The sequence below is a fragment of the Chionomys nivalis genome, chromosome 3, assembly GCF_950005125.1.
Source record: "Chionomys nivalis chromosome 3, mChiNiv1.1, whole genome shotgun sequence".
Lineage (NCBI taxonomy): Eukaryota > Metazoa > Chordata > Mammalia > Rodentia > Cricetidae > Chionomys > Chionomys nivalis.
In genome coordinates, this window is record NC_080088.1 from 46913663 (window position 1) to 46938955 (window position 25293).

General features: G+C 46.5%; 1 protein-coding gene across 5 annotated transcripts in view; it reads right to left on the reverse strand.

Moving 5' to 3' along the window:
* The window catches only part of Boc (BOC cell adhesion associated, oncogene regulated), a 78428-nt gene that overhangs the window by 37444 nt on the left and 15691 nt on the right, over positions 1-25293 (reverse strand). For all 5 annotated transcript variants that reach the window (XM_057765257.1, XM_057765260.1, XM_057765258.1 and 2 more), the window contains one exon: positions 390-566. In XM_057765257.1, the coding sequence (XP_057621240.1) occupies positions 390-471 (82 nt within the window). In that variant the 5' untranslated portion in view covers positions 472-566. The remainder of the gene's footprint in view (positions 1-389; positions 567-25293) is intronic.

Below are 25293 nucleotides of genomic sequence, written 5' to 3' on the forward strand. Positions count from 1 at the left end.
CTGAATCCAGCGCCACGACCTCTGAGCCATGTAATTGTGGCCTTTCTGTAAACTGTGGCTACCAATGCCTGACTGGCGGCATTGTCATAAGGCTCTGAGTATGCAAGAGACCTACTCTGGGCTCTTACAATAAATGCACACTCCAGGCAGCTATTATTGTTCCTCTTCCTCTACTAGTAGCATATCTTTGAAATTACTAAAATACAAAACTATACCCGATATGACATTGTCCTGATGGCTTTCTATCTTGTGTCCTCGAGTGTGCCACAGCCAGGAGATCGGCAGAGATGTAGTGCTCTAAGGACACTAAGCTGCTTCAGGCTCCCATGCAACATTGAGGCAGAGCACTCCCAGGAGGGGCAGGCTGAGAACAGAAGGAAAACACTCACCCAGATCTGCAAGGCAGCCTGCTGCAGCCAAGAGGAGTCCAATCAGTGCAACAACAGGTTGCTCTCCTTGACACGCTGTCATTTTCCCTCGCGGTATGGTGTGTCACAGGGGGTTTCAAGCTGAAGTCCCATAAGCTGTGTATGACCCTGGTAGAGCTACCGCACTCCTCTGCAACCCTGTTGTGAGAGAAATTGGGAGAATGGTCAGGGTGAGACTATCTGGGGCTTGGGCCATCCCTTAACTCCACTCTGTCGTGCTTGTGGGCAGTGTTCAAAGTGGCTGTGCTGCCAGATGACCAGAGGGGCTCTTCGTGACATTTCTTATCCCAAGGGCGTGTCTTATCAGGATCCCTCCTGAGTCCGGAGGTAATTTCGTTATGGAAACAGTGCTAGAGTCTTGACTGGGACTGACAGGGAGGACGGGGTAGCCCCAAGTATTGAGGGGCTGGGAACTATGTAAGAGCCAGGTAGTGAATGTCTCTCTGTGTGGGTGAGTGCAGATACTGGAACAGACAAAAACATCCTCCTCATTCACTATCAGAAGCTATGTATCCATGGCTACGTGTCATGCCATGTCGGAGTGTAGAACCCAGATGGACAAAGCTAAGTTCCTCTTTGGGGAGTGTTCCTCATTAACGCAGCCACAATCTCAGTGACCCTGAAAGCTTTAAGTCTCCCTTACACCAATGTCACCTATGGCCTTAGGGGCTCTCTTATTCCCGAAATAAACCTGCCTCCTAAGCTTGTCAATGTCCTCTATTGCCCCAAACACAAAACAGACAATGGTCGCACGTCAGCCAGGACTCTGAGCCCCCCTGTGCACAGAGCCTTGCTTTCCCACTTCTGCTTCTCTCTGCCCTCAGTGCCAGAATTCTGGGGCTCCCACTTTCATAACTCACAGGGCTGCATCTCTGTCCGGGACAACATTCCCCTGGAGAGTCTGCCGGCACGGCCTCTCCAGCTGCCTGACACGCTATCAGCCGCCCTTCAACACCTGCCTAAAGTCTTCAGTGCTCCTCTTCCCCCGTTATTATTATCTCCATAGCTCTGCTTCTTTAAAAGATTCTTCAAAATCACAAAGGCAGCTGAATATCCTGATACACTCTGCTGCTACTGCCAAAAACGTGGCGTTGTGTCTAAGCTTTCCACTGACGTATCTCTAGCATTACCAAATAAGGAATTCTGATGGATCAACCTTTACTAGACAAAGGCATCAAAATGAGTTCCAGGAACAAAGAGGCAATGTTCCAATGACCAGACAGTGGTGGAACACTGCCCCCCTCATCGTGTGCATTTTGCAATATTTTTACATGAAGTAGAGTTGGAGTATGTATTTACTTATTATTTGTCTAAGGGCTTGGGGCACATGCATGTGGAGGTTAGGTCAACATCAAATATGCTCAATTGTTCTCTAGCCTTTTTTTTTCAGACAAGGTCTCTTATTAAACTTAGAGCTCAGGCAGGCAGTTGTGGCACACACCTTTAATTTCAGCACTTGGGAGGCAGAGGCAGGTGAATTTCTGAGTTCAAGGCCAGCCTGATCTACAGAAAGAAGTCTAGGACAGACAGCCTAGGCTACACAGAGAAACCCTATCTCAAAAACAAAACAGACAAACAAATAAAAAATCCCAAATTAAAATAACAACAAAACCCTAGTGCTGTGGAATATGAGTTTATGATGTGGTACATTTGTTTAATGATGCAAGGATGTGTTGTGTTCTTTTATGCTGCATTTGTTTCACTCTGTAAGGCTGTGATAGTTTCCCTGTCTAAAACACCTGATTGGTCTAATAAAGAGCTGGACGACCAATAGCTAGGCAGGAGAAAGGATAGGCGGGACTTCCAGGCAGAACTCTAGAGAAGAGCAAGGAAGGAGGACACCAGGGACCAGCCATGCAGCCACACAGCTAGCCAAAGAGTAAGAAGAGAAGAGAGATATGTGGAATAAAGGGAGGTTAAAAAGTGCAGGGGCAAAACATAGTTAAAGAGAAATGGAATAAATTAAGTTAGAAAAACTGGTTAGAAACAAGCCAAACTAAGGCCGAGTATTCTTAAGTAAGACTAAGTCTCTGTGTATTTATTTGGGAGCTGGGTGGTGGGTCCTCCAAAGAGTAAAAACAAAACAAAACCCAGCTACACCCTAGGGCTTGCCAATAGGGTAACCTAGCTGACAACAAGCCCCAGGAATCCTCCTGTCTCTGCCTGGGGTCGTAGATGGCACACAGTGCGGTGCCAGTTTTGTGTGTGGCCTCTGGGGATCTGAATTCAAATCTTCATACCTGAGTAGCAGCAGGTATTTTACTGACTGGGCACCCCCTTCCCGGGCCCACTCCCTGTGGTTTATGAGAAGGGTTTAATATAGATTTAAGCATAACATTAGAACATTGCAAGATGTTGGTGCGTGGGGAAAAATGTTATACACTCAAGACGTTGAGTGTGGACCTCTCACGAGAGAAGAGTGTTCAAGAATATTACCAACAGCGCTTTATACAATTTTTGTGGCTTCTGATATTACACTATTCAAAGAGTTTCTTCCTTCCTTCCTTCCTTCCTTCCTTCCTTCCTTCCTTCCTTCCTTCCTTCCTTCCTTCCTCCTTCCCTCCCTCCCTCCCTCCCTCCCTCCCTCCCTCCCTCCCTCCCTCCCTCCCTCCCTCCCTCCGTGTGTGTGTGTGTGTGTGTGTGTGTGTGTGTTTACCAAGGCAAGATCTCTTGCTGATCCAGAGTTGGCCACTTTGGTAATTCTAGTAACCTAATCAGCCACGTTGCTCTGGGGATCCCATCTCTCCCTCCTGAACACTGGCATTGGAGAAAGGCTACCACCCACCTGCCTTTCTTATGTGGGTGCTGGGGTCTGCGCTCTGGCCCATCTCCCCAGCCAAGAACAGAGGTCATAGTCTTCTTTTTGAGATTCTCAGGATGTTCCAGGTTTACAGCCCTGAGAGGGATACGGTTAACTCAAAAGTCATATAAGCTTAGGCCTTAAGCACGTTTCGTTCTTAACATTCTTCTGCAAGAGATCTTTGCTGAAAAGGCTGAGTTGAGAATTTTGACACAACTAAAGAAATTTTCCTAATGGTAAAGGTCAGTAGTATGGCAATATAATGGTTATTTCCGAGAGAGTGGCCTATGATCAAAATGTAATTCTTCTAGAACAATGGATCTAACGAGTGATTCTCAAATCTTGGTCACATTGGAAACACGGAGGGAAGGGCTATTCTTCCAGACAGAGAGCTTCTCTCAGCTTCCCCATCTGTGCTTTCTGGCTGCCCACAGGTCGCCTTAGGTGGGCATTTCAGGTCTTCCAACCTAACCCTGCCATAGCCTCTTGCCCTGTGCTTGGGACTTGCCTAGAGCCTTTGCTTTTCTGAGGCTTTGGCTCTGGGCTCGGTCCACCCTGGCTGCTGTGAGGGTGCAGAGGAACACATAGGCTCCACCCAGTGAGTAACCTCAGCACAAGCCTTTGGTCCCAACCCACCATGAGGGAGGCTCATGGCCTGTTCCAAGATGGAATTCTTGCCCCTTGATGTTCACACCCACCCTTTGCCGGGATCCTACAAGGCCTCTCAGTTGTCCTAGGGAGCAGACAGGGATGTTTTCTGTTTGACAGAAAATTCTCAAGAAAGGCTTGAAAAGTCCCCTTCTGACATTCTCAATCATTTCCTGCTGCAGAGAAGCTTTCTGCTCCCGTTTTAATAATCTACTAAATCGAAGGTCTGTTGCTTGTGAGCTGAAACTCATGGAACACGAGACGCTAACGCATAGATAGATAGTGAGTGCTGCCAGAGACAGCGGATGGGTGAGAGCCTCTGCCTGCTCCTGCTCCAGAGACCCGGCAAGCTCTGCACAAGATGAGGCCTCTCATTGGCACACTGGCCCCGTGACGTGGGGACCATTATCTCTGCTTTACAGGCGGAGAAACTGAGTACCAGAAACGTAATTGCTTACGGTTGTGAAACTGTACGCCTGGGATGAAAGCCACGTGGGCTGCCCCCAGAACCCCGTGCTTTCTGCCACTATGGCGTCTTTCCCACCTTTCCTATAAGGGCTGTGTACCCATTGATTTTTTTTTTTTTTCGGAGTTGGAATAAGTGTATAGCCAGACAGTGGTGGCTAGAGGAAACGCCTTGCCGGAAAGTATAACTTTCTGTGTCCTTTCATTTTCCAGATTATTGTTTTTCAATTCTCAATCGACTTTTTCCCAATAAGACGAATTTTGCATGGGTTCCCAGTTACAGGATTTCTTTCCTAAGGGGACTCACTCATTCATGACATGCCCCAGTTTCCCCAGCTCCTTAAGGAGACTGGCGGCAAAAGGGCGAAGGGAAAGGACATAGGAACACAACGCAATAAATAATAAAGTGGGAACAGCAGACAAAGCAGGCCAAGGGCTGTTTCTCATCTGGCACAGAGTGCATGGAAGTGCTTGGGTCGTAAAATGGACAAAGGTTTTACTGAGGAAACTCAGCCCAAGCCCCCTACCGCTTTAGGAGGACAGGCCAAGCAGTTCCCATCACTTCTGCACCCGTGGTAATCTATACAGTTCAAAATGGAGGGCTGGAGAGATGGCTCAGAGGTTAAGGGCATTGCCTGCTCTTCCAGAGGTTCTGAGTTCAATTCCCAGCAACCACATGGTGGCTCACAACCATCTGTAATGAGGTTTGGTGCCCTCTTCTGGCCTGCGGGCACACACACAGACAGAATATTGTATACATAATAAATAAATATTAAAAAAAAAAAAATGGAAACAGCCCTCGCTCCTGCTGCCAGCCACCGTCCTGCTAAGCGGAAAAGAAGAAGAGACTGTGGTAGGGGAGTGAGGGAAGAGAGAGGTAGCATGAATTAGCTGACCCCAGGGAGGAATTCTGGGGTCTCATTTTGTAAATGGAGGATTGTGACGGGGTGTGTCGGGCGATACACAACAACAAAAAGACTGTGTGGCACTCGAGTTTTTTTTCTGGCTGGCTAGGGAAACTGAGTTATCCAAGTTACTCTCTTGTGAGACAGGGTCTCACGCTGTAGCTCAAGTTAGCCTGGGGCTTACTATGTAGTTCAGGCTGGTCTTGAATTCAAAGCAGCTGTTCTGCCTTGACTTCCCAACACTTTACGGGGTTTTACAGGCATGAGCCACCATATCTGGCTTAGATTTATTTTACTTTTTCTTTTTATTTTCTTTTTAATTTATAGAACTAAGTATTGAACCCAGGGTCTAACACGTGACAGGCATGATCACTACCATGGAACTATAGTCCCTCAATTCTCTGCTTCTGTCTGTGTGATTTGGGAAGTACTGGTGACAGAGCCCAGATTCTCACATACTGTGTATTGTGGAGACTTCACTGAGACTTCCTAGACTGAGATCCCTATTGTACTTGATGGCGTAACAGCACCAAAGATATGAGTATTACAGGATCTTATTTAAGACACATATGCACGCCTACCTATGAATATCTGTTATGTATATGACAGGAATATAAATATACATATATATGTATATATATGCAAGGCCTGAGATGGAGGACCTAACGGCTGTGTCATTTTGCCTCCTTGTGGAACGAGTGAGATGTTTTCAAAGTTGAAGGAAGACACCAGCAAGGCTTGTTATTTTTCTTGGCAATATGAAACTATGTCTGGATCCACCTTATTTTCTTATGCGTTTTCTCAGAAAAAGAAGAGATTTTTAAAATAGCTAAAGAAGACAAACAGGAAAGTGAATTCTTGCTAAGAATTCTAGCCCATGAGGACTAACGGCTCGCCATTTTGAAGGATGATCTTCACACAGAAGTTTGTCCGAGCAGCTTTACTCCTGACATACATACACGTTTCCCACTGAAATAATTGATTCCTGGCAGCCGTTTCTGAAGCAATCCAAAAGAAACAGCCAAACACGCATTTCTGGAGTTGAGACCATGCATGAGAAATTGTGGCCTGGGACTATTTATTTATCTTTTTTTTTTTTTTTTTTTTTTTTTTTTTAGGAAATTACAAACAACAGAGTCTGTCATCAGGAGGCAGCCAGCCCCACTCCTTCCCACGAGGCTGGCTGAGCACAGGGAAGAGCGCCTCTCTTTCCACCTCACCTGCTCAGACACAGGTCCTCTGCAGGGCCTGGGTCTGCACCCGTGACAGGAGAGGGTAATCAAGCAGATCACGTGAGCCGCCTCAGGAACAAATGACTAGTAAGGATGAGAGCTGACAGAGTCTTTTGTTCCGCTGCCTGAAAAAGGCTGGACAATCAAGCTTATCTGCCAAGGTACAAGTTTCTACAGGCTTCCTATTTTATAGAGTAAGATTCCGCATTCCCAGTGGTCTGTGAAGGTAGAGCAAAGCTTTCTTTTTATCCCGGGGTTGAGACAAGAAGTAAGTGGGTGTAAGTAAGTGGGTAGCCCCAGGTCTCAAGAGAGTAGAACTCCCAATCAAAAGATCACGCTGCAGGAGGCATTAGGAAATCACAAACATTTATTTCTCGGAGGGATGAATATGTGAATTGAGATTTAGGAGAAGGAATTTTTAAAACGACTACCAAAACACCACGTATACACCCTTGAAAATACATAGTAAAAAAAAGTTTATTTTTACTTAAAATGGTGTGCTTTACCCACAGACCTAATTAAAAGGAAACATTTTTTAAATTGGAAGGACCTCAGGAAAAATGTAATATGGCTTAGAATAACATCTAGTGGGTTTCCAGGCAACTGAATCTCCCAGTTAGTTAAATCAGGAGATTAGAACTACAAGTTGTCTCAGAACCTCCATTCAGGGCTCATCTTGGTATCCAGGACCACCCCTACAGGGATTCAGAACTGGTTATAACTGTTTCTGCATCTGGTTCCTTATACATAAAGATAATATTGCCATCTGTCGCAGTGATGTGTGTGTGTGTGTGTGTGTGTGTGTATGTGTGTGTGTATGGTGCCTGTATGTATGTACTTCTTAGTGAGTGTCTTCATGTGTGCACCTGTATCAGATGTCTTTCCTTGATCACTCGTCATCTCTGATTTTGAAACAGGCTCTCTCAATGAGCAAGATGCCATCTGAATTCGCCAGGCTGACTGCTCAATGAGCTTTTTGGACCAACTTCTTTCCTCAGTGCTCGCGTTACAGGAGTGTACCAGACACATAAACACATGTGTGCACGCATTCCCCCCCCACACACACACACACATGGACAGCCCAGCTTTTGTACGTGGGTTCTGGAGATCTGGACTCAGATCTTATACTTGTGTGGTAGGCACATTACAGACTAAGCTATCTCTCTGGACTCACAGTGACTCTCTTTCTTTCTTTCTTTCTTTCTTTCTTTCTTTCTTTCCTTCCTTCCTTCCTTCCTTCCTTCCTTCCTTCCTTCCTTCCTTCCTTCCTTCCTTCTTTCTTTCTTTCTTTCTTTCTTTCTTTCTTTCTTTCTTTCTTAAGATTTCTGCCTCCTCCTCCCCGCCACCACCTCCCATTTCCCTCCCCCTCCCCCAATCAAGTCCCCCTCCCTCATCAGTCCGAAGAGCAATCAGGGTTCCCTGCCCTGTGGGAAGTCCAAGGACCACCCACCTCCATCCAGGTCTATTAAGGTGAGCATCCAAACTGCCTAGGCTCCCACCAAGCCAGTACGTGCAGTAGGATCAAAAACCCATTGCCATTGTTCTTGAGTTCTCAGTAGTCCTCACTGTCCGCTATGTTCAGCGAGTCTGGTTTTATCCCATGCTCTTTCAGACCCAGGCCAGCTGGCCTTGGTGAGTTCCCCATAGAACATCCCCATTGTCTCAGTGTGTTCATGCACCCCTCGCGGTCCTGAGTTCCTTGATCATGCTCTCTCTCCTTCTGCTCCTGATTTGGACCTTGAGATTTCTGTCCGGTGCTCCAATGTGGGTCTTTGCCTCTGTCTCCTTTCATCGCCTGATGAAGGTTAATATTCAGGAGGATGCCTATATGTTTTTCTTTGAGTTCACCTTCTTATTTAGTTTCTCTAGGATCACGAGTTATATGCTCAATGTCCTTTATTTATGGCTAGAAGCCAAATATGAGTGAGTACATCCCATGTTCCTCTTTTTGGGACTGGCTCACCTCACTCAGGATAGTGTTCTATTTCCATCCATTTGCATGCAAAATTCAAGAAGTCAATGTTTTTTACTGCTGAGTAGTACTCTAATATGTATATATTCCATACTTTTTTCATCCATTCTTCCATTGAAGGGCATCTAGGTTGTTTCCAGGTTCTGGCTATTACAAACAATGCTGCTATGAACATAGTTGAGCATATACTTTTGCTGTATGATAGGGCATCTCTTGGGTATATTCCCAAGAGTGGTATTGCTGGGTCCAGGGGTAGGTTGATCCCGAATTTCCTGAGAAACCGCCACACTGCTTTCCAAAGTGGTTGCACAACTTTGCATTTCCACCAGCAATGGATGAGTGTGCCCCTTTCTCCACAACCTCTCCAGCAAAGGCTATCATTGGTGTTTTTGATTTTAGCCATTCTGACAGGTGTAAGATGGTATCTTAAAGTTGTCTTGATTTGCATTTCCCTGATCGCTAAGGAGGTTGAGCATAACCTTAAGTGTCTTTTGGCCATCTGAACTTCTTCTGCTGAGAATTCTCTGTTCAGCTCAGTGCCCCATTTTATAATTGGGTTGATTAGCCTTTTACGGTCTAGTTTCTTGAGTTCTTTATATATTTCGGAGATCAGACCTTTGTCAGTTGAGGGGTTGGTGAAGATCTTCTCCCAGTCAGTGGGTTGCCTTTCTGTCTTAGTGACAGTGTCCTTTGCTTTACAGAAGCTTCTCAGTCTGAGGAGGTCCCATTTATTCAATGAGGCCCTTAATGTCTGTGCTGCTGGGGTTATACGTAGGGTAGGAAGTGGTCTCCTGTGCCCATGTGTTGTAGAGTACTTCCCACTTTCTCTTCTATCAGATTCAGTGTGTTCGGACTGATATTGAGGTCTTTAATCCATTTGGACTTGAGTTTTGTGCATGGTGATTCATGGTGACTCTTTACACAGCATTTCATCTCTCTAATCACAGACATACTAAATCTATAACAAGCTCCCAAAGTTCACCGCACAAACCCTCTTTGATAAAAGATGACAGCAATGCTCTACAGTTGTGCTACCCCAAACAACAGGTGACAACCGGCCACCTATCAAGTTGTGCAATCTGGCTACTGTAACAACGAAACGAGATCTCAGGTTTGCTTTACGCGATCATATAGGGCTAGCGACTATGACGTTTGCCGGCACAGTTCTAGATCTGAAACATCTCCTAGACCTCTGCGATCCCTCCATCCTTCCCACCCTCCCTTGGTTTCATTCTCCTTTTGTGTGTTGCTGAGTCGCATCTGTGTGTGGGTTTGCACATGCTTCTGTGTTCATATGCATGTAGAGGCCAGGGAACAATGTTGGCTGTTGTTCTTCAGGGGCCGTCCACATTTTCTTTTTTGAGGCAGAGTCTCTCACTGACCTGAAAACCCTGAAATAAGCTAGTCTGGCTAACCAGCAGACCCAGAGACCCAACTGTCTCCTATTCTCAGTGTTGAGTGGGCACCAATACTCTCAACCTTTTCTTTTTGTTTTTTAATGTGGGTTCTGGGGTTCAAGCCCAGGTCCTTATGTCTTGTAAGTAGTTTACTAACTAAGTTATTTCTCTAGCTCCTCTTCCTCTTTGTGTGTGTGTGATAAGAACTTGTTGTGTAGACTAGGGTAGCCTTGAACTTAAGACATTCCTACCTTGGTTTCCCTACTACTTGGGGTTACAAGTTTGTGCTATTATGCCCAGCTCCATTCTGTTGTCAAATAGGAAATAATTTCAATGGTCAGATGTTCTCAAATAATGTGCTACGCTTTTGCCAGCTTCTAAATATCTTTCTCTTTTAGTCTTTATCCAGATTTTACGTGTAAGCCTATTAAAAATCTACATGTACTATGATTTACACTTTAGGTAAGTCTAATTATATCTGAATGACTCCTTAATCCTGACTGTTTTACAATCATTAGTTAATAACTTCTGACACCAGTTTGCTTGGGGTAGGATCATGCCATAATCTCTTTCAAGCAGTCTGCTTGAATGCTAATTATTTTGTTGACTTCTCATCAGAAGTGATTGCCTTGCCAAAGCTCCCACCTCCTCCCATGGCCACAGAAAGGTCGGCTCCACTGTTGTCTTTCTGTTTGCATACACTTAGATGATCAGCCCTCTCTTCAAGTCAGTCTCTGTGCAGGCATCCCCTTAAGCCCCTTACCCTTTTGTGAGAATTAATTTAATTAAAACCAAATAATATAATCTGAAAATCCACTTAAGAGAGAACAAGCGAACTGAGGAGACAATGAATGAGTGGCTGGGGTCCCCACTGGCAAGCCCTCTCTACCCAGGAGATATCTTGGATACTGTGTAGACTTGTGACATTGTTCGGCAGCCTAAAGACATCGCTGTCAGTTCCTGGATTAAATATCAGTGGCGGACGCCCTACTTCTCTTGTAGACAGAAAGAAATGCTGAGGGAATTGCTACTTTCAAGGCCACAATGGAATTGCTCAGGCTCACCTTGGGGAGCTTATATCGCTCTTTGGAGACCAAGAATAAAGAGTGACAGATGGGACACTGAGACAGTCATGCTGTGAAGACCACGGTAAGAGAGTCTGAAATCAACACAAAGACAGAGGGAACTCAGCCCGTGACATTTGGGGCAGAGCGGTATGCCTGGGCTCCACATTCTGAATCTAATATAACAAGCTGATAGCAAACCAAGGTCATTTACCTTCCAGGCAAGACCCTCCACCATCCTTGGACTTTCCTCTGAGCTCTTGTAGAATGCGCCTCTGTCTGGCAAAGGAGGAAGACACTACAAAGGAGTCGCACTTCTTTGTGACTTGTACCCCTTCCCCAAAATGGCTGAGGTGTGTGTGTGTGTGTAGATAGATGGACAGACACCAGAAAAGGAAAATCACCAGTTTTTTTCTTCCACACTCCCATCTCAATCCCCTCACCCTTATTCCATATAAATTCAATTTGACAACCCTGCTAATTGGATAAGAACTGCTATGCTCCTAGGAGGCTGTTCCCTTTTCTTTCCTTTTATTTTTTCTTTCTCTCTTTTTGTTTTTGGAGGGCTCAAAACAGGGTGATTGTGCCGTTGTGCTGTTCTTTAACACGAATTCCATCTGCTTTATTCCTCTCTCACCATTCAGGGCTCCTTCTGAATATTTATGAAGCATTCCCTCTCCTCTCACTCCTTACTGCCCCACCTCCACCCTCCTGCCTCTCTCCCCTCTCCCCACAGGGCTCCAGCCTCCTCCCCTTCTCTAGAGCTGGGACAAAAAAAAAAAAACCTTCCAGTGCTCCCCCCCCCTTTCCTTGCTTTAGATAAACACAGGCAGTGTCAAGTGTGAGGAGAAGGGGGAGGAGGGAGGGGATTCAACTGCCAGTCAAGCCCCTGGCCTTCCATGCGGCCTGGGGGCCTCCCCTAATCTGCTGCATGCTTGCCATATGGGGGCTGTGTTGCCCCGGGAGACACTAACAGGCAGAACGGAGCTTAATAGAGTCCATATTCATTGTGATGCAGTGAGGTAGCTCAAGGCACCACTGCCCCTTCGCTGGTCTCATTCTCCGGTTTCTCACTTTCTTTCTGGTTTTCTTCTCTTCTTTTCTTCCTTTCAAAAGGGGCTGGTCCCCAGAGAGCGCTCATCGGGAGAGTACTGAACTGCCGGAAAGACTGGAGCTAAGGAGGCTGGGAGTGAGGAAGAGGATGGTGGAGGGGAGGGCAGTTGAGAGGCACAGCGTGGACACACGGGAGCAGCACATACTGCATGAGCCTGAGACTACACACATGAAGTACAGTGTGGGGGGTGAGTGGGTAGTATTTAATAGTTATTTATTTTGACACCAGTGCCTGTGTAATCAGTCCCATCACTCTCTTTCCCTACTTCCTGGCCATCTCAATCCCAATTAACTATATTCATTAAATCAATGGCATCACTTCTCCAGGGTGCCAGGCCTGTGACCAATTCCGGGCTCTTCAGATTCCCTTGAAAAGTTCTAGGTGTGGAAAGGTCAAAGGCCCCACTTATTAATGTTGCTTAACCATGCATCCAAATTTCAGCAAATGATGCTCATTTGCACTGACAAGATTCTCTCTCCTCGTCTTTCTGTTGCTAGCATTTCACTATATAGCCAAGGTTGGTTTCAACCAAGTGGTTCTCCTGCCTCAGCCTCCTGAGTGCTAAGACTACAAGCCTGTGCGACCACCACTCTTTGCATTGTCTTCTCCTACATTCCTTCTAGAATACCAAGCTCAGCCAAACAGGTACAGATTATGGTATGCCAGCACTTGGGAAGCAGAGGCAGAGGCAGAGGCAGGAGGATCCCTGGGAGTTTGAGGCGAGCCTAGTCTACAGAGTGAGTTCTAGGACAGTCAGCTACATAGTGAGACCCTGCCTCAAAACAGAACAAAACAAGATGACAGGAACAGGGCAGCTACTGTTCAAGTGTCTGTGGCACTGAGCGCGAGCTTCTTTGACACTCCACAATGTCTTGTGAGGTCGGCATGTCATCAGTCTGCTGAGGATTTATTGGAGGTTATTAAATATCTCGCCTGTGATCACACACAAGATAAACCTCAGGGCCAGGGTTTGAACCCTTGGTTTTTTTTCATTCTTCTGAAGCTTCATGGAAGAAGTTCAGGCATAATAATTCAGATGAGTCTGGCGTGGATTTAGCAATTAATATCATAATTACAAAGATCAAGTAGCCACAGGAAGATAATTGTTTCTAAGAGGAGAAAATGATGCCCATCCCATTTTGGGAGAGGAGAGTGAGCATCTGTGCGAGGCCATGGAAGGCTCGAAAACCAGGTCACTGGAAGAGGAAGAATTATGAGTGATGTTTTAAGCCTTTGAGTTCAGTTTCAAAAAGATGGAGAAAAGAAACAAAACAGGAAATGGGCAAACATACCCACTTGTATAGCTCCCCAACTTGGAACGATTAAGCGTGGTTCAAAGGCTGCATACAGCCTTCCAGGTTCTTGGCGCTTGGCCTAAAGTCAACCTCTCCCGTGACTTCTTCCCACTGCCTCTAATCTCAGCAAATTGCATTTTCGCCTTCTGATCCTCCATGCGAACCACTGCCCCTTTTCACTTTGTGCCTGAGGAACCACTCTCCCTCAAGCGCCTCTTCTTTCTCCTTCACGAAGCCTCCTACAACGGTCCCTCCTTCTATCTTCTGAAGGGCTTTGTGCACCTGTTCCACTCCGTGGCGATTTAAAAGTTTTGATGAGTGTATCTGTGGTCCTTGATACTGACTATAAACTCCCCAAGGCCGCCATGTGTCAAACGCATCTTAGTATTCCTTGGCACTTCCCGTGGTAATGCTCACTGTTTGCTGAATGGTGGTTTGATTGAGGTGGAGGAGGACTATCGAAAGGGATTTGGGGACTTGGGAGTTTTAAGAAGAAATATCAAAAGGTCCCAAGCTGTATAGCCACAGGTGAGCGCTATGGAGGCTGTATGCCCTGTAAGGATGAGGCTGCAGCCAAGCAGATTCTCCCGTGCCTTGTAGCCTTCAAGGAGCTTCTTTTTACCACCCTTTGCATCTCTCCACCTTGGAAGCTCCTGGCTTGCTGCAGGACCGGCCATAATCTGATCTAGGACAGAGGCTGCAGAGCTGCTAAAGGGCACCCTCTGCTTCAGGCTAAAGGAGATTTGATTTGCAGAGAGGGAGGAATAAAAAGCTGTTGAGTCAGAAAGAGGAAGACAGGTCCAGGCCTGAGGAGTTCAAGGAAAGAGCATGGGGAGGGGAAGGAAGATGAGAACTGAGACGTGGGAAAGTCAGCTAAATAGATCGGGCTCTTAGGATGTACTTAGCCCAGCACTGGGTGCTGTCTAACCACGATCACTTTCATCTTCCCCACCCAGGAATGTTCCTGTCCCCAAGTAGAGGCCTTACCCTAACAGTTATGGCATAAGGACTTTGGGGCTCATCTTAAATGCTTACTGTAGAGCAAAGCTTCTCTGCTTGTGACAGTGTTGGAACTCAGGGTCAACACTGAAGAATGTCCCACCCGAGGGTCAGGTATGGGCATTACTGTTTCTAACCCAAAGTGTCCCATAAGATAACCTGAGGTTATTTCATCCCTTCGAGTCTTGGATTACTCTCTGTGAAAATGAGGGTGAGGACTTTGATGAACTACTGAAAACCATTAATGAGATAATGTGCAAAGCGCAGCCTGACACAGCAGTCACACAGTCGGTTTGGAGAGCGGGGGGTCATGAACTTTCTGCGGAAATCAGTCACCGGAGATCTGATTTCGGGCAGTGGCGTTGCCACCTGCTGGACTTTTCAACTAACATCATTTCAGACCAAAGACGTGTTGCATGTTTCACAGTTCCAGACGTATACAATGTGCGGCTTTTGCTCTGGGCTTATGGTCTGTACACAGCCATGGATGCCATTGCTGTTCCTCACACATGTGTCCGTAGGTCAAGGAATGAATGGGATGGGAACAGCGATGCGTTCTGATTTACAGACCCTCCCAGAAGCCCTATTTTTGTCTCGTGGGGGATATATGCATGAGTGCACGTGTGTGTGTGTGTGTGTGTGTGTGCGTGCGTGTGTGTGTAGAGGGCAGGAATCTCTGGACACGCTCTCATTAGTTTCTAAGGCTCAATCTCCACCCAGACCTCGTCAACATTTACTACAACAGAAGCTAGCAACCTTCCCCTCCTGCACACTTCCCCTTTCTGCACTCTCTTGATGATGATAATGACATTAATCACCATAATTTCTCTACAGAGTGTCTCTACTTGTTCAGAGAGAACGGAGAAGATATCCCCACCCAACAGAAGGCCACTTGGCACCAGAAAGTGAGGTGGTGTTTACAGAGAGGAAAACCTGACTGCAGTTTCTCTGCAGAGACCATTCCCAGTTCCAGAAAGGAGCTTGCTTCTGACCTCAGCAAATGCTCATAGCCACAGGCAAAGGCGCACTGGTACAAAGAAAAACACCCGGTCTTTCCCATCTATGTTTCTAAAGACTGGAGTTGGCCAGGACTATCCCTCACAGCACAGTACTTGGTCAATTCAAACACTGTAGTCCCTGGAGAGGAAGCAGGTACGTGGTACCTCAGAATCTCCAGATGCTAAAAGTAGACAAAACAACAAAGGAAAAGCTATTATTCTATAGCCTGGATAGTTGTTTTTTCAAAAAAAAGTGAAAGGCAACTCTTCCAGGACCTGCACTTAAAGCACACCTTGAAAGCTTAAAGCCCTATCTCTCAGGGCAAAGGAATCCATGTATAAGCACAAACCCTACTGTTACACACAGGCTCAGAGCAAGCCCAACACACAGTTTCCCCCTGCAGCCGCCCAAGGAAGACAAGGAGACCCTGAGAACAGGGTGCGATTATCCCAGGAAATTCTCCTAAGAGCGTGCTATCACTCAGCCCATATGCAGGACCTCAAGGAAGGTGCTTCCTCCAAACCATGCAGAAGGGCAATGGGGCTTGGTTCCTAAGTGGAGTAAGAAAAGCAAGGGCATCTTGTTTAATGCTCACACCGAGAAGAGGTTACTGCTGGTAACTACGCGTCACCCCTGCCAGGAACAGTAAAGCCCTGGGGTGGGCACTGGGCAGGATTCAACGCAGTCCAGCCAACTTGCAGGAAGCTGCATGCACTGTATGGAGGCCCGAGGGGGACACGGAGAAAAACAAGGCAAGCCTCTCTTCTAGCATATTTTGGTTATGCCCAAATTAAAATGCAGCATGGATGGCCTCGAGGAAGACGGGTCACAAGAGAAACTGGATTATCTTATGCACTGATCACTAAATGCAGGGACCAGCACCAGTTGCAAAGGCAGCAGAAGAACGGAAGCAATGTGAACACGTGTTCTTGTCCGCGCACGTGTGCACACGTGTCTTGGGCACGCACTCATGTGCCACAGAGCATGGAAAGTCAGCTCTCAAAGTTAGCCCTTGTTATGAATCACAAAAGAAACCTTTCTGCTATCTCACCCATAGTCACCCCTTACCCAGTTCCAAGAGAGTCCCAGGACCGAGGCTGGGACCGAAGAGAAGTCAGCGTGGCAAGGTTTCCTGAGTCTCATACACATACACAACTGACTTTCCTCCTTGACACCTAGTAAGCAGGTGCTCAGCCAGTGTCCACTAAGCTGTGCGAGCCTCACATCCCAGGTTCTCCCATGGTCTACAAAGTTCAGATCACCAAAGAGAGGGTTTCCGCTGCAAACACAAAGCTGGAGATGGGACTAGGGAAGGAAGCCCTGCTGCCTGACGTCCTCCCCAGGGATTTGGTTCCTGAACTCCAGCTCACTGTGGCCCTTTGCTAGGGGTGAAGTCAGGCAGTCCCCAGGCCTTCCCACCCTTGCCTGCAAGCTTGGGGCGGCTGGAGGGGGCACCTGAGAGAGGAAATGAAGGAGAAGAACAAGAGGGTGGTAGATGCCCGAGGAAGTTTGTTTTCATTTGATAGACATGTCAGGAATTCCCCACCAGCAGTTAGGCGCCCGGCTCTTCATTCCTGTGGAACCCTTCACACAGTTAATTCTTTATGTTCTCCTGCCTGCTGGACCAAAAGCTCAACAGTGGTGATGCTGTTGATCACACTGGCATCTGTAGCCATAATACGTTTCCAGGTATTTAGAAAACACCTGCTGAGCCAGTCAATAATGACTTAAGATGGAAGGTTATGGCTGGAGAGAATGACAGTCATCCAAAACACGCAGAGGACTTTGGGAGACTGGGAGACTGAAAAGACGCGGGACGTATTGTTGGTCAGGCCACAGAATCACTCCACAGTCGCTTGCTGTCACTTCCTATGCCCTTTCCTTACACAGAAACCAGGTTCACACAGCTCAAAAAGCTCCCAGGTTCTGTGACCCAGACTGAAGGAAGATCAGTCCTGTCTGGTTCTGGGGCTGGTTCAGACAAATGCCAGGCAAAACCAGCCCCCACCCCTTCACCCCGCTGCTCACACGTCTTTGCATGCTTGAAGGCCATCTGAAGGATTCAAGAGCTAATCCTGAGGGTGAAATGGCCAAGCTGCATCAGGCATCCAGTCTTGAACTTTACAGCACTGACAGAGAGATAGAGGTGTTCCTCTCCCTTGTCCCGAAGTGATAGAGGAACGGGTTTGGTACAGAACCATAAAATCTATCGCATTCCGAGATAGTGAAGGTAATTCAGATTGTATTAGTAAAGCTTCTAAAATAAAACAAAGGAAGTACAAAGTAGAGATTTGCTAAGGGACTGTGAATTTTGCAAGTTGGTTATTTTCATTAGTATCATTAACACCTACCTATTTGTGTACACCCTCTGCCCTAAAGACAGACAGACAGACACAGACACACACACACACACACAGTGGAACTGCAGCTCTGACTGGAAACAGACAGACAGACAGACAGTAACACACACACACACATAAACACACACACACACACACACAGTGGAGCTGCAGCTCTGACTGGAGACACATAGTCAGACAGACAGACACTAACACACACACACAGTTGAGCTGCAGCTCTGGCTGGACAGACAGACAGACAGACGCAGACACACACACACAGTGGAGCTGCAGCTCTGACTGGAGACACATAGTCAGACAGACACTAACACACACACACACACACACACAGTGGAGCTGCAGCTCTGGCTGGACAGACAGACAGACAGACGCAGACACACACACACAGTGGAGCTGCAGCTCTGACTGGAGACACATAGTCAGACAGACAGACAGACAGTAACACACACACACACATAAACACACACACACACACAGTGGAGCTGCAGCTCTGGCTGGAGACACATAGTCAGATAGACAGACAGTAACACACACACACACATAAACACACACACACACAGTGGAGCTGCAGCTCTGGCTGGAAGCCATGCTTTAGAATCATGACAGTTTACTCTCCCATTTGACCTTATTCAAACCCACTTTCTTCACCACCGCCCTGACCCCTGCCCCCCAAAGCATACACACGGAGTTCCTTGTTCCACCTCCCGTCTTTCCTTTCTCAATTACCAAGCTCTTTTAAACTGACTACAATTTAAATAAATACCCGTGTGGAAATGTGGAGCAGGCTGCAGCCATCTGCCAGTAAGTCAGTCCCTGCCTTCTGCTGGAAGCCCTCACCACACCCCTGCCAGCTCTCCACAACTTGCGCGAAGGGCTGAGACCTTAGTGCGAGGCTGGCTCATGTAGAGAAAACAAACACATAGAGTCTCGCAGCTGGACTGGGGGCCACTGTTTATGCAGGAGAGTGCCGGGGAACTGCAGCAAGGTGTTGATGGGAAGAGCAAAGGGGGCGGGTTCATTCTCGTCTCCAGCTCCTAGGATGCCCTGCCATTCCCAGGTACAGGGCAGAACAGTCAGCCGTTGTGGATGGGACTGATGCTGTAACTGTGACATCTTGGAGGCCAACGCTCTGCCATCTTGCCCATTGTTAGGCACCCAGTAGCAATCGCAGTGCGTGGCTTGTGACAGGAGCACAGTGGCTATTTGCTGATGATACCAACAGATGAGCTGTTTTCTTCCCTGTATTACAGGTCACGGACCTGTGGGCAGTGGAGGAAAGTGGCCCGGGATTGCTGCCTAAGATAATCCGAAACCCTACCAAATGTTAAACAATGTTACAGACTCGTAACAAAAATAATTTAGGGAAATGCTATGTATGGAAATCCAGTCAGATTTCTTTACTGCGGGCATTTCAGAACCTTTAATTTGCTGTTATACAGCATGAATCACCAACGTAGAGTAGGCACCGAGTCTGTAACCACAAGCTTGAACTTACATGACCCTTAGCCCGGGAATTATTTGGAGTGCCATTTTTTTTTTTTCTTAGAGTACTACTAGTGATGAGGATTTTTCCAAACACGCTTTTCGGCCTGCTGACCTAACTTAAGAGGTTCTTGGAGATCCCATTTTGAAAATAAAATACATGAAAGTCTAGCATGTAATTGTTTGGGTTGTCAAAGGAAAGTGGCAAGAGACAATTTTAACACTGATTAGGTCTGCAAACTAGGAGATTTGTACTTTTCACTTGAAACATCAGAAATAGTCCAAGTAGGTTTGTATTATCACCTTCACCATCAAAAAGACACATCTGGGAAAAGCCTGTCCCAAGGTACCACTATGTCATCGCTGGTCTTGCATTTTCCCACAGACCTGCTAGCCTTATTATCCCTTGGACTCCAAACGTTGCCTGCCACATCACGGTTTGCTGTGCTGGGTTTCCAACCTCGGGCCCTTACCAACTACTCATGAGCATCATCTTCCCTGGTTCCGGGGCTCTGCTGCTTCCCCGCTGCACGGACATAGGTTTTGCAAAGAGGGAAAACAGGCTCCTTAGCTTCGGTAATCATCTTTAAAGATCTTTTTCCTAGCAACCCTGACTTTCCTTAGTAAGCCGTATAAAATAGAGCATATAAATTAGGCCGAAACTGTCACGTTGAGCAAACTAATATTTAGAGATTGAGTTTGGGGCTGAGATGTGGCTCTGTGGCTAAAGTGTGGCTGGCCTGCACGAAGCCCTGGGTTTGATCCACCATACTATCTGCATTCAAGCATGCAGTGGAGTATAGCTTAACCAACGTGAATTCTGCAATTTAATACCTGGTATTTTTAATAATAGCAACGCTTCAAAAATTACCTTTTGTGGCACACAATCTAAAACTGAACCCATATCACCTTTAGCTCACTTATTTGCATAATTATACAAAGGAGTTTATGACTCCCTTTAAAACTGTCACATATAATTTCCCACTAGCAATAACTGGTTATGCAATGCAGCTGAGATGCTTACATCACTGTATGCATTCACATTTTGTAGACAATGGAAAGTATAACTTACATTTAGTATAACAATTTACTGATTCTTAAAAGATACTATTTGGGAAAGCGTGTTAAGGATAGAGAATACACATAGTAATTTAATAAACTGACAGGAGGCAGGCAGGTTATAAGACCAAGGTCATTCTCACCTACACGGTGAACCCGAAGCCTGTCTGGGCCATGAGAAACCCTGTTTCCAAAAACAAAACCAACAACAACAACAACAAAAACACGACTAACTTCTGTGGCAAATCACTGATGTCTTACTGATTTATAATATGAATGCCATTGAGATTTAGTGGATAAAATAAACTGGGTTTTCACGATAAGCAGTTTATGATTAAAACACACATTTAGGATAAAAAGAAATTACTAATCAACACACAACCAAGACAATTATTTAACTGTTTTTCGAGTCAATAAACAAGGGAATCATCTCAGACACATGTATGACCTTGTGTCACCTCTACACAACTCCAGGAGGCGGACAGTGTTCCCAGCCCCACGTGACAGAATGGAGTCACTCTGGCAGAGGACTGACAGCCACAGCAATATCACCTGTGGCTAAGGGTGGGCATCGGTGTCAAGCTTTTCAACTCTGTCCATTGATTGCCTCATCCGGCCAGCTTTGAGAGCCCTGTGTGGAGGCCTCTAGCACGGATGTCCAAGTCATTCTGGAAAGAATGTCTTCAAGGAAAGCTCTGCAATGAGGCAAAATGTCCAGAATAAGGGGTTTTGCACAAAGATGTTGTTGTAATGTCTTAAGGAAAATGTTTACAATTTTAAAACTAAAATCAATTTTCTCATCTTCTAAGCTGATTTATTATTATATTATGTGTATGTGTGTCTTCAGACATATATGTGGGTGCCGGCAGAGACCAGAAGGTGCTGGATCATCCGGAGCTGGAATTACAGGAGGTAGGTTGGAAATGGAACTCTGATTCTGTGGAAGAGCAGGAAGTGCTCTTAACTGAGGAGTCACCTGTCTTTCCGGGCTCCGGCTGAATTTCTTTATGACTGAGCACGTGTGTTTGGGTATGTAAGTCCATATGGAAACCAGAGGACACCTCATGCCATCCTTAAAACACCATCTCCTCCTATGATAGGGTCTGTCATGGGCCTAGAGCTCACCAATTAGCCTCAACAGACTAGCTGGCGAGCCCCAGAAATCCTCCTGCCTCTGCTTCTCACACCACCAGCGGCCTGACATTTTCACTTGAATTCTGGGCATCGAACTCAGGTCCTCAGGCTCGCACTACACTTCGCAATTGCTGCCAGACACTTGGATTCCTAGGTACTCTCCATCACATAGAAATAAATATCCAAGAAGATGGCCCTGCTGTAAAAATCACCTATATTAGGAGTCGAGATGGAGACCCTCAAACTGATCTCTGAACCTATAGGTCTGGGAGTATGGGGGCTTGGGACCAAGGAAGATGTTAGTAGTGAAGAGAAGTTTTCAAACCATCCATATATCTGCATGCCTGAACTTCAATGCTCACAGAAATTCCCCTAATAAAGGCAAAAAGGAAAAATCCAGGGGTTCACAGATCCTTAGGGAGTGTGTCTGAGGGTTCCGTATCTTTTGGGCCCCACTTTAGAGTTCCAGGCCTTCCTGGTCCCCACAGGGGGAGGAGACAACTTCCGCCCCCACATCAGAGCCCATCCCACTCCAGGAATGAAGCTGCCTGCTGCCCAGCTTATACCCAGACTGGTTTCATCTGTTTCCAAATCCATTTTGTGTCTTAACTTCTGCCAAGAAAAAAAATTTAAACACACGCGCACATCACGCTTACATGGGAGGGGAGAATCAGCCTGGGACTTTAAACTGAAAAACGCCAAGCAGAGAGGGAAGGGTCAGGCCAGCTGCGGACAGTCAGGACCTGAAGGCAGCCCCTGGAGTCAGCACGCCCTTCCTGCAGTCTCTGCCTGCTATGTAGATGTCAGGGTCCGCAGTGAGGGGAGGACTTTGAAGTGTGATCTCACACAACTGTATTCACTTCAACTGTCCAACTCAGCCCTGCCTCAGAGCAGCTCGGAGTGGCCCTACTGCCTGCAGGAAGCAGATCCTTGTCCCCAACACTCGGAAGAACTCTGTTCCTTGCTTGCTCTCTTTTGACAAATTCAAAATGAATCAAACGGTATTGAAATGGCACATGGCTGGTGGTTGATGCAGATACCTCGCAGACTGCCTGTGGCTACACCATAAAAGAGGTCAGAGATGGAGCCTCCTTCTTAGGACCCTCCCCTATCTCCTCCAGGGCCTGAAGTCAGATGTTTGAGTCTGGAGACCAGAAAAACAGCTCTGCTCCGGAAACCACAAGGGTTTGTGAAGCTCCATCAGTCCTGCCCAGGGTCCCTTAGAGTTCAGGTAATGGCCCATCCCTACCTCTGTATTCTTATTATCTACTCCTCCAAAACATGGAGAGTTGTGGACTCACTCTGCTTATACCTACCCAGTGAAACCCACTGTCTCCTGGAATTAACTTGCCCCACAAGTCACTCAACACAGAACAGTGGTTACACCCTGAGTCCTTAAAAGATGACAGTCAGGCTCTGAAGCCAAAGTTTAGCTTCTAGAGAAGGGAAACGGCTAAGGGCACAGTAGCACAGACCACCGGTGAATTCAACCCGAGGACCATGCTACAGCCAGGAGGTGAGAAGCATCACAGCCTGCTCTGGAATAAGAAGCTGCGTAGCATCCACCTCTGTCCCATTCACACAGAGCATGGAAAAGACAGTGGGGTCCTATGTGGAAAGAAAAGAAAAACTTCCACCAGGCAGAGGTGGTGGTGCACACCTTTAATCCCAGCATTCACACGGGAGGCAGAGACAGGCAGATCTCTGAGTTGGAGGCCAGACTGCTCTACAGAGCAAGTTCCAGGACAGCCAAGGTTACACAGAGAAACCCTGTCTAAAAAAACAAAAACAAACAAGCACACACACACAAAAGAAGAAAGAGACAAAAGGAAAGAAAGGAAGGAAGGAAGGAAGGAAGGAAGGAAGGAAGGAAGGAAGGAAGGAAGGAAAAAAACTTCTATCTTGATAATTGCTAAATCCCTGTGAAGAATAGGAGAGAGAAAAATTTCCAACTCCAAAATAGATATCTTTGGCATATTTCAGGTTAGGTTTTTAGAAAAACTGCAGATCTCCACAGGCACAAGAATGTCTCCTAAAAGCTGTTCTGATTTTTGTTTTGCTTTTGTTTTCATCTGTAGTCTAGGATGGCTTGCAATTGCTGATCATCCTGCCTCAGCCTCCTCTGGAGGGCCAGAGAGCCAGGATTACAGGCATGCACAGCCATGCCAAGAGATGCCCTTCTGTAAAAAGGAAATGCTCATCTGTTTGCATTAGCAAACATTTTCTGCCAGGTACCTTACCACTACCAGGCACTTTCCACAAGAAGGAGCTGAGGGACTAGCTGAGGGGCTGGCTGGGGATTGGCTTGGGGGCTGGCTGAGGGGCTGGATGGAGGGTTGGCTGAGGAACTGGCTGAAGGGCTGGCTGGGGGCTTGGCTGGGGGACTGGCTGAGGGGCTGGATGGGGGGCTGGCTGAGGGACTGGCATCTGCTCAGGCACAGATGAGCACAGATGACTGTGACCTGGGAGACTTTATCTGCAGGAGATAGTCCCTCCCCCAACCCTTCACAGTTTGGGTTATCCCCTTCCTCCAGGAGCCAAAGCCCTCTCTCCTTTATTACGTTCTACTTAAGTTCAGCAACCATCTTGTCATCAGTGGGCCTCATCTCCAGTCCTTACAGGAACATAATAAAATCAGTCCACTCTTTTTCATGTTTCTGTCTATTGCATGTTAGTTTCCTAGATGATGTAGAGGAAAAATAAACTTACAATGTCCCTGTAAGTCAGTGGTTCTCAACTTCCTAACACTGTGACCCTTTAATACAGTTCCTCATGGTGTGGTAACCCCAACCATTAAATTATTTTTGTTGCTACTTCATAATTTCAGTTTTGCTACTGTTAGGAATTGTAATATAAATATGATACATAGGATATCTGTGTGACCCCTGCAAAAGGTTTGTGGGACCCCCATGTTGAGAACAACTCTACAGGGTTTGTGATACTATTTTTCTGCCTTTATGTTTGCTTGAGATTTTAGATTAGAAAACAATGATTTTTAAAATGTTTTATTAACAATAGGGTAACTACGGCAAGATACTCTCAAGCCTTCACCAACTTTAAGGAGCTCCTATCCACCCAATGTCCTGTCACTTAAGACAAACAGCTCTGCCAAGCTGGCTTCAGCAGGTTCTCTGGTCTGGATAGAAAAGGTGCATACCTTGGAACCTTCTGGATGTCTCAGGCCAAGAGGTAGTCCAACCCTTCATATGCTATTACTGCAATTGATAGGGCTTTAGTCTTCAATGCAGTTGGATAATACTGTCTTCTATATTTGCTTCACATTTCTTTATCCGTTCGTCTGTGACTGGCACCTAGGCTGACCCCATGTCTTGACTGGCTCCTTGGCTGACCCATGTCTTGACAATTGTGGCCAGTAGTAGTTATCATCTCCCATTCTGTAGACTGTCTCTTCATTTTGCTGGTTGTTTCCTCTACTATATGATATTTGTTTGATAGTTTAGCTTGATGAAATTTCAACTGTCAATGAACAAAACTCTCTAAATAATCAAATTTTCCAAAATATGGGCTCTTGTAGATAATTTAGTGATGGGGAAGGTCATTGGTTAATTAATAAAGAAACTGCTTGGCCCTGGTAGGTTAGAACATAGGTGGGTGGAGTAAACAGAACAGAATGCTGGGAAGAAGGGAAGTGAGTTGAGATGCCATGCAGCTGCTCCCCAGGGCAGACACAATGAAGCTCCAACCCAGGATGGAGGCAGGCCAGAATCTTTCTGGTAAGCTCACCTCAAGTTGCTACACACATTAATAGAAATGGGCCAGGCAGTGTTTAAAAGAATACAGTTTGTGTGTTGTTATTTCGGGGCATAAGCTAGCCAGGCGGCCAGGAGCTGAGTGGCAGGAATGCAGCCCGCAGCTCCTACAACAGAATGGCGCCCAGACGTGGATAACTTAGTCCAGAGAAAGCCTGAGAAAGCTTTGG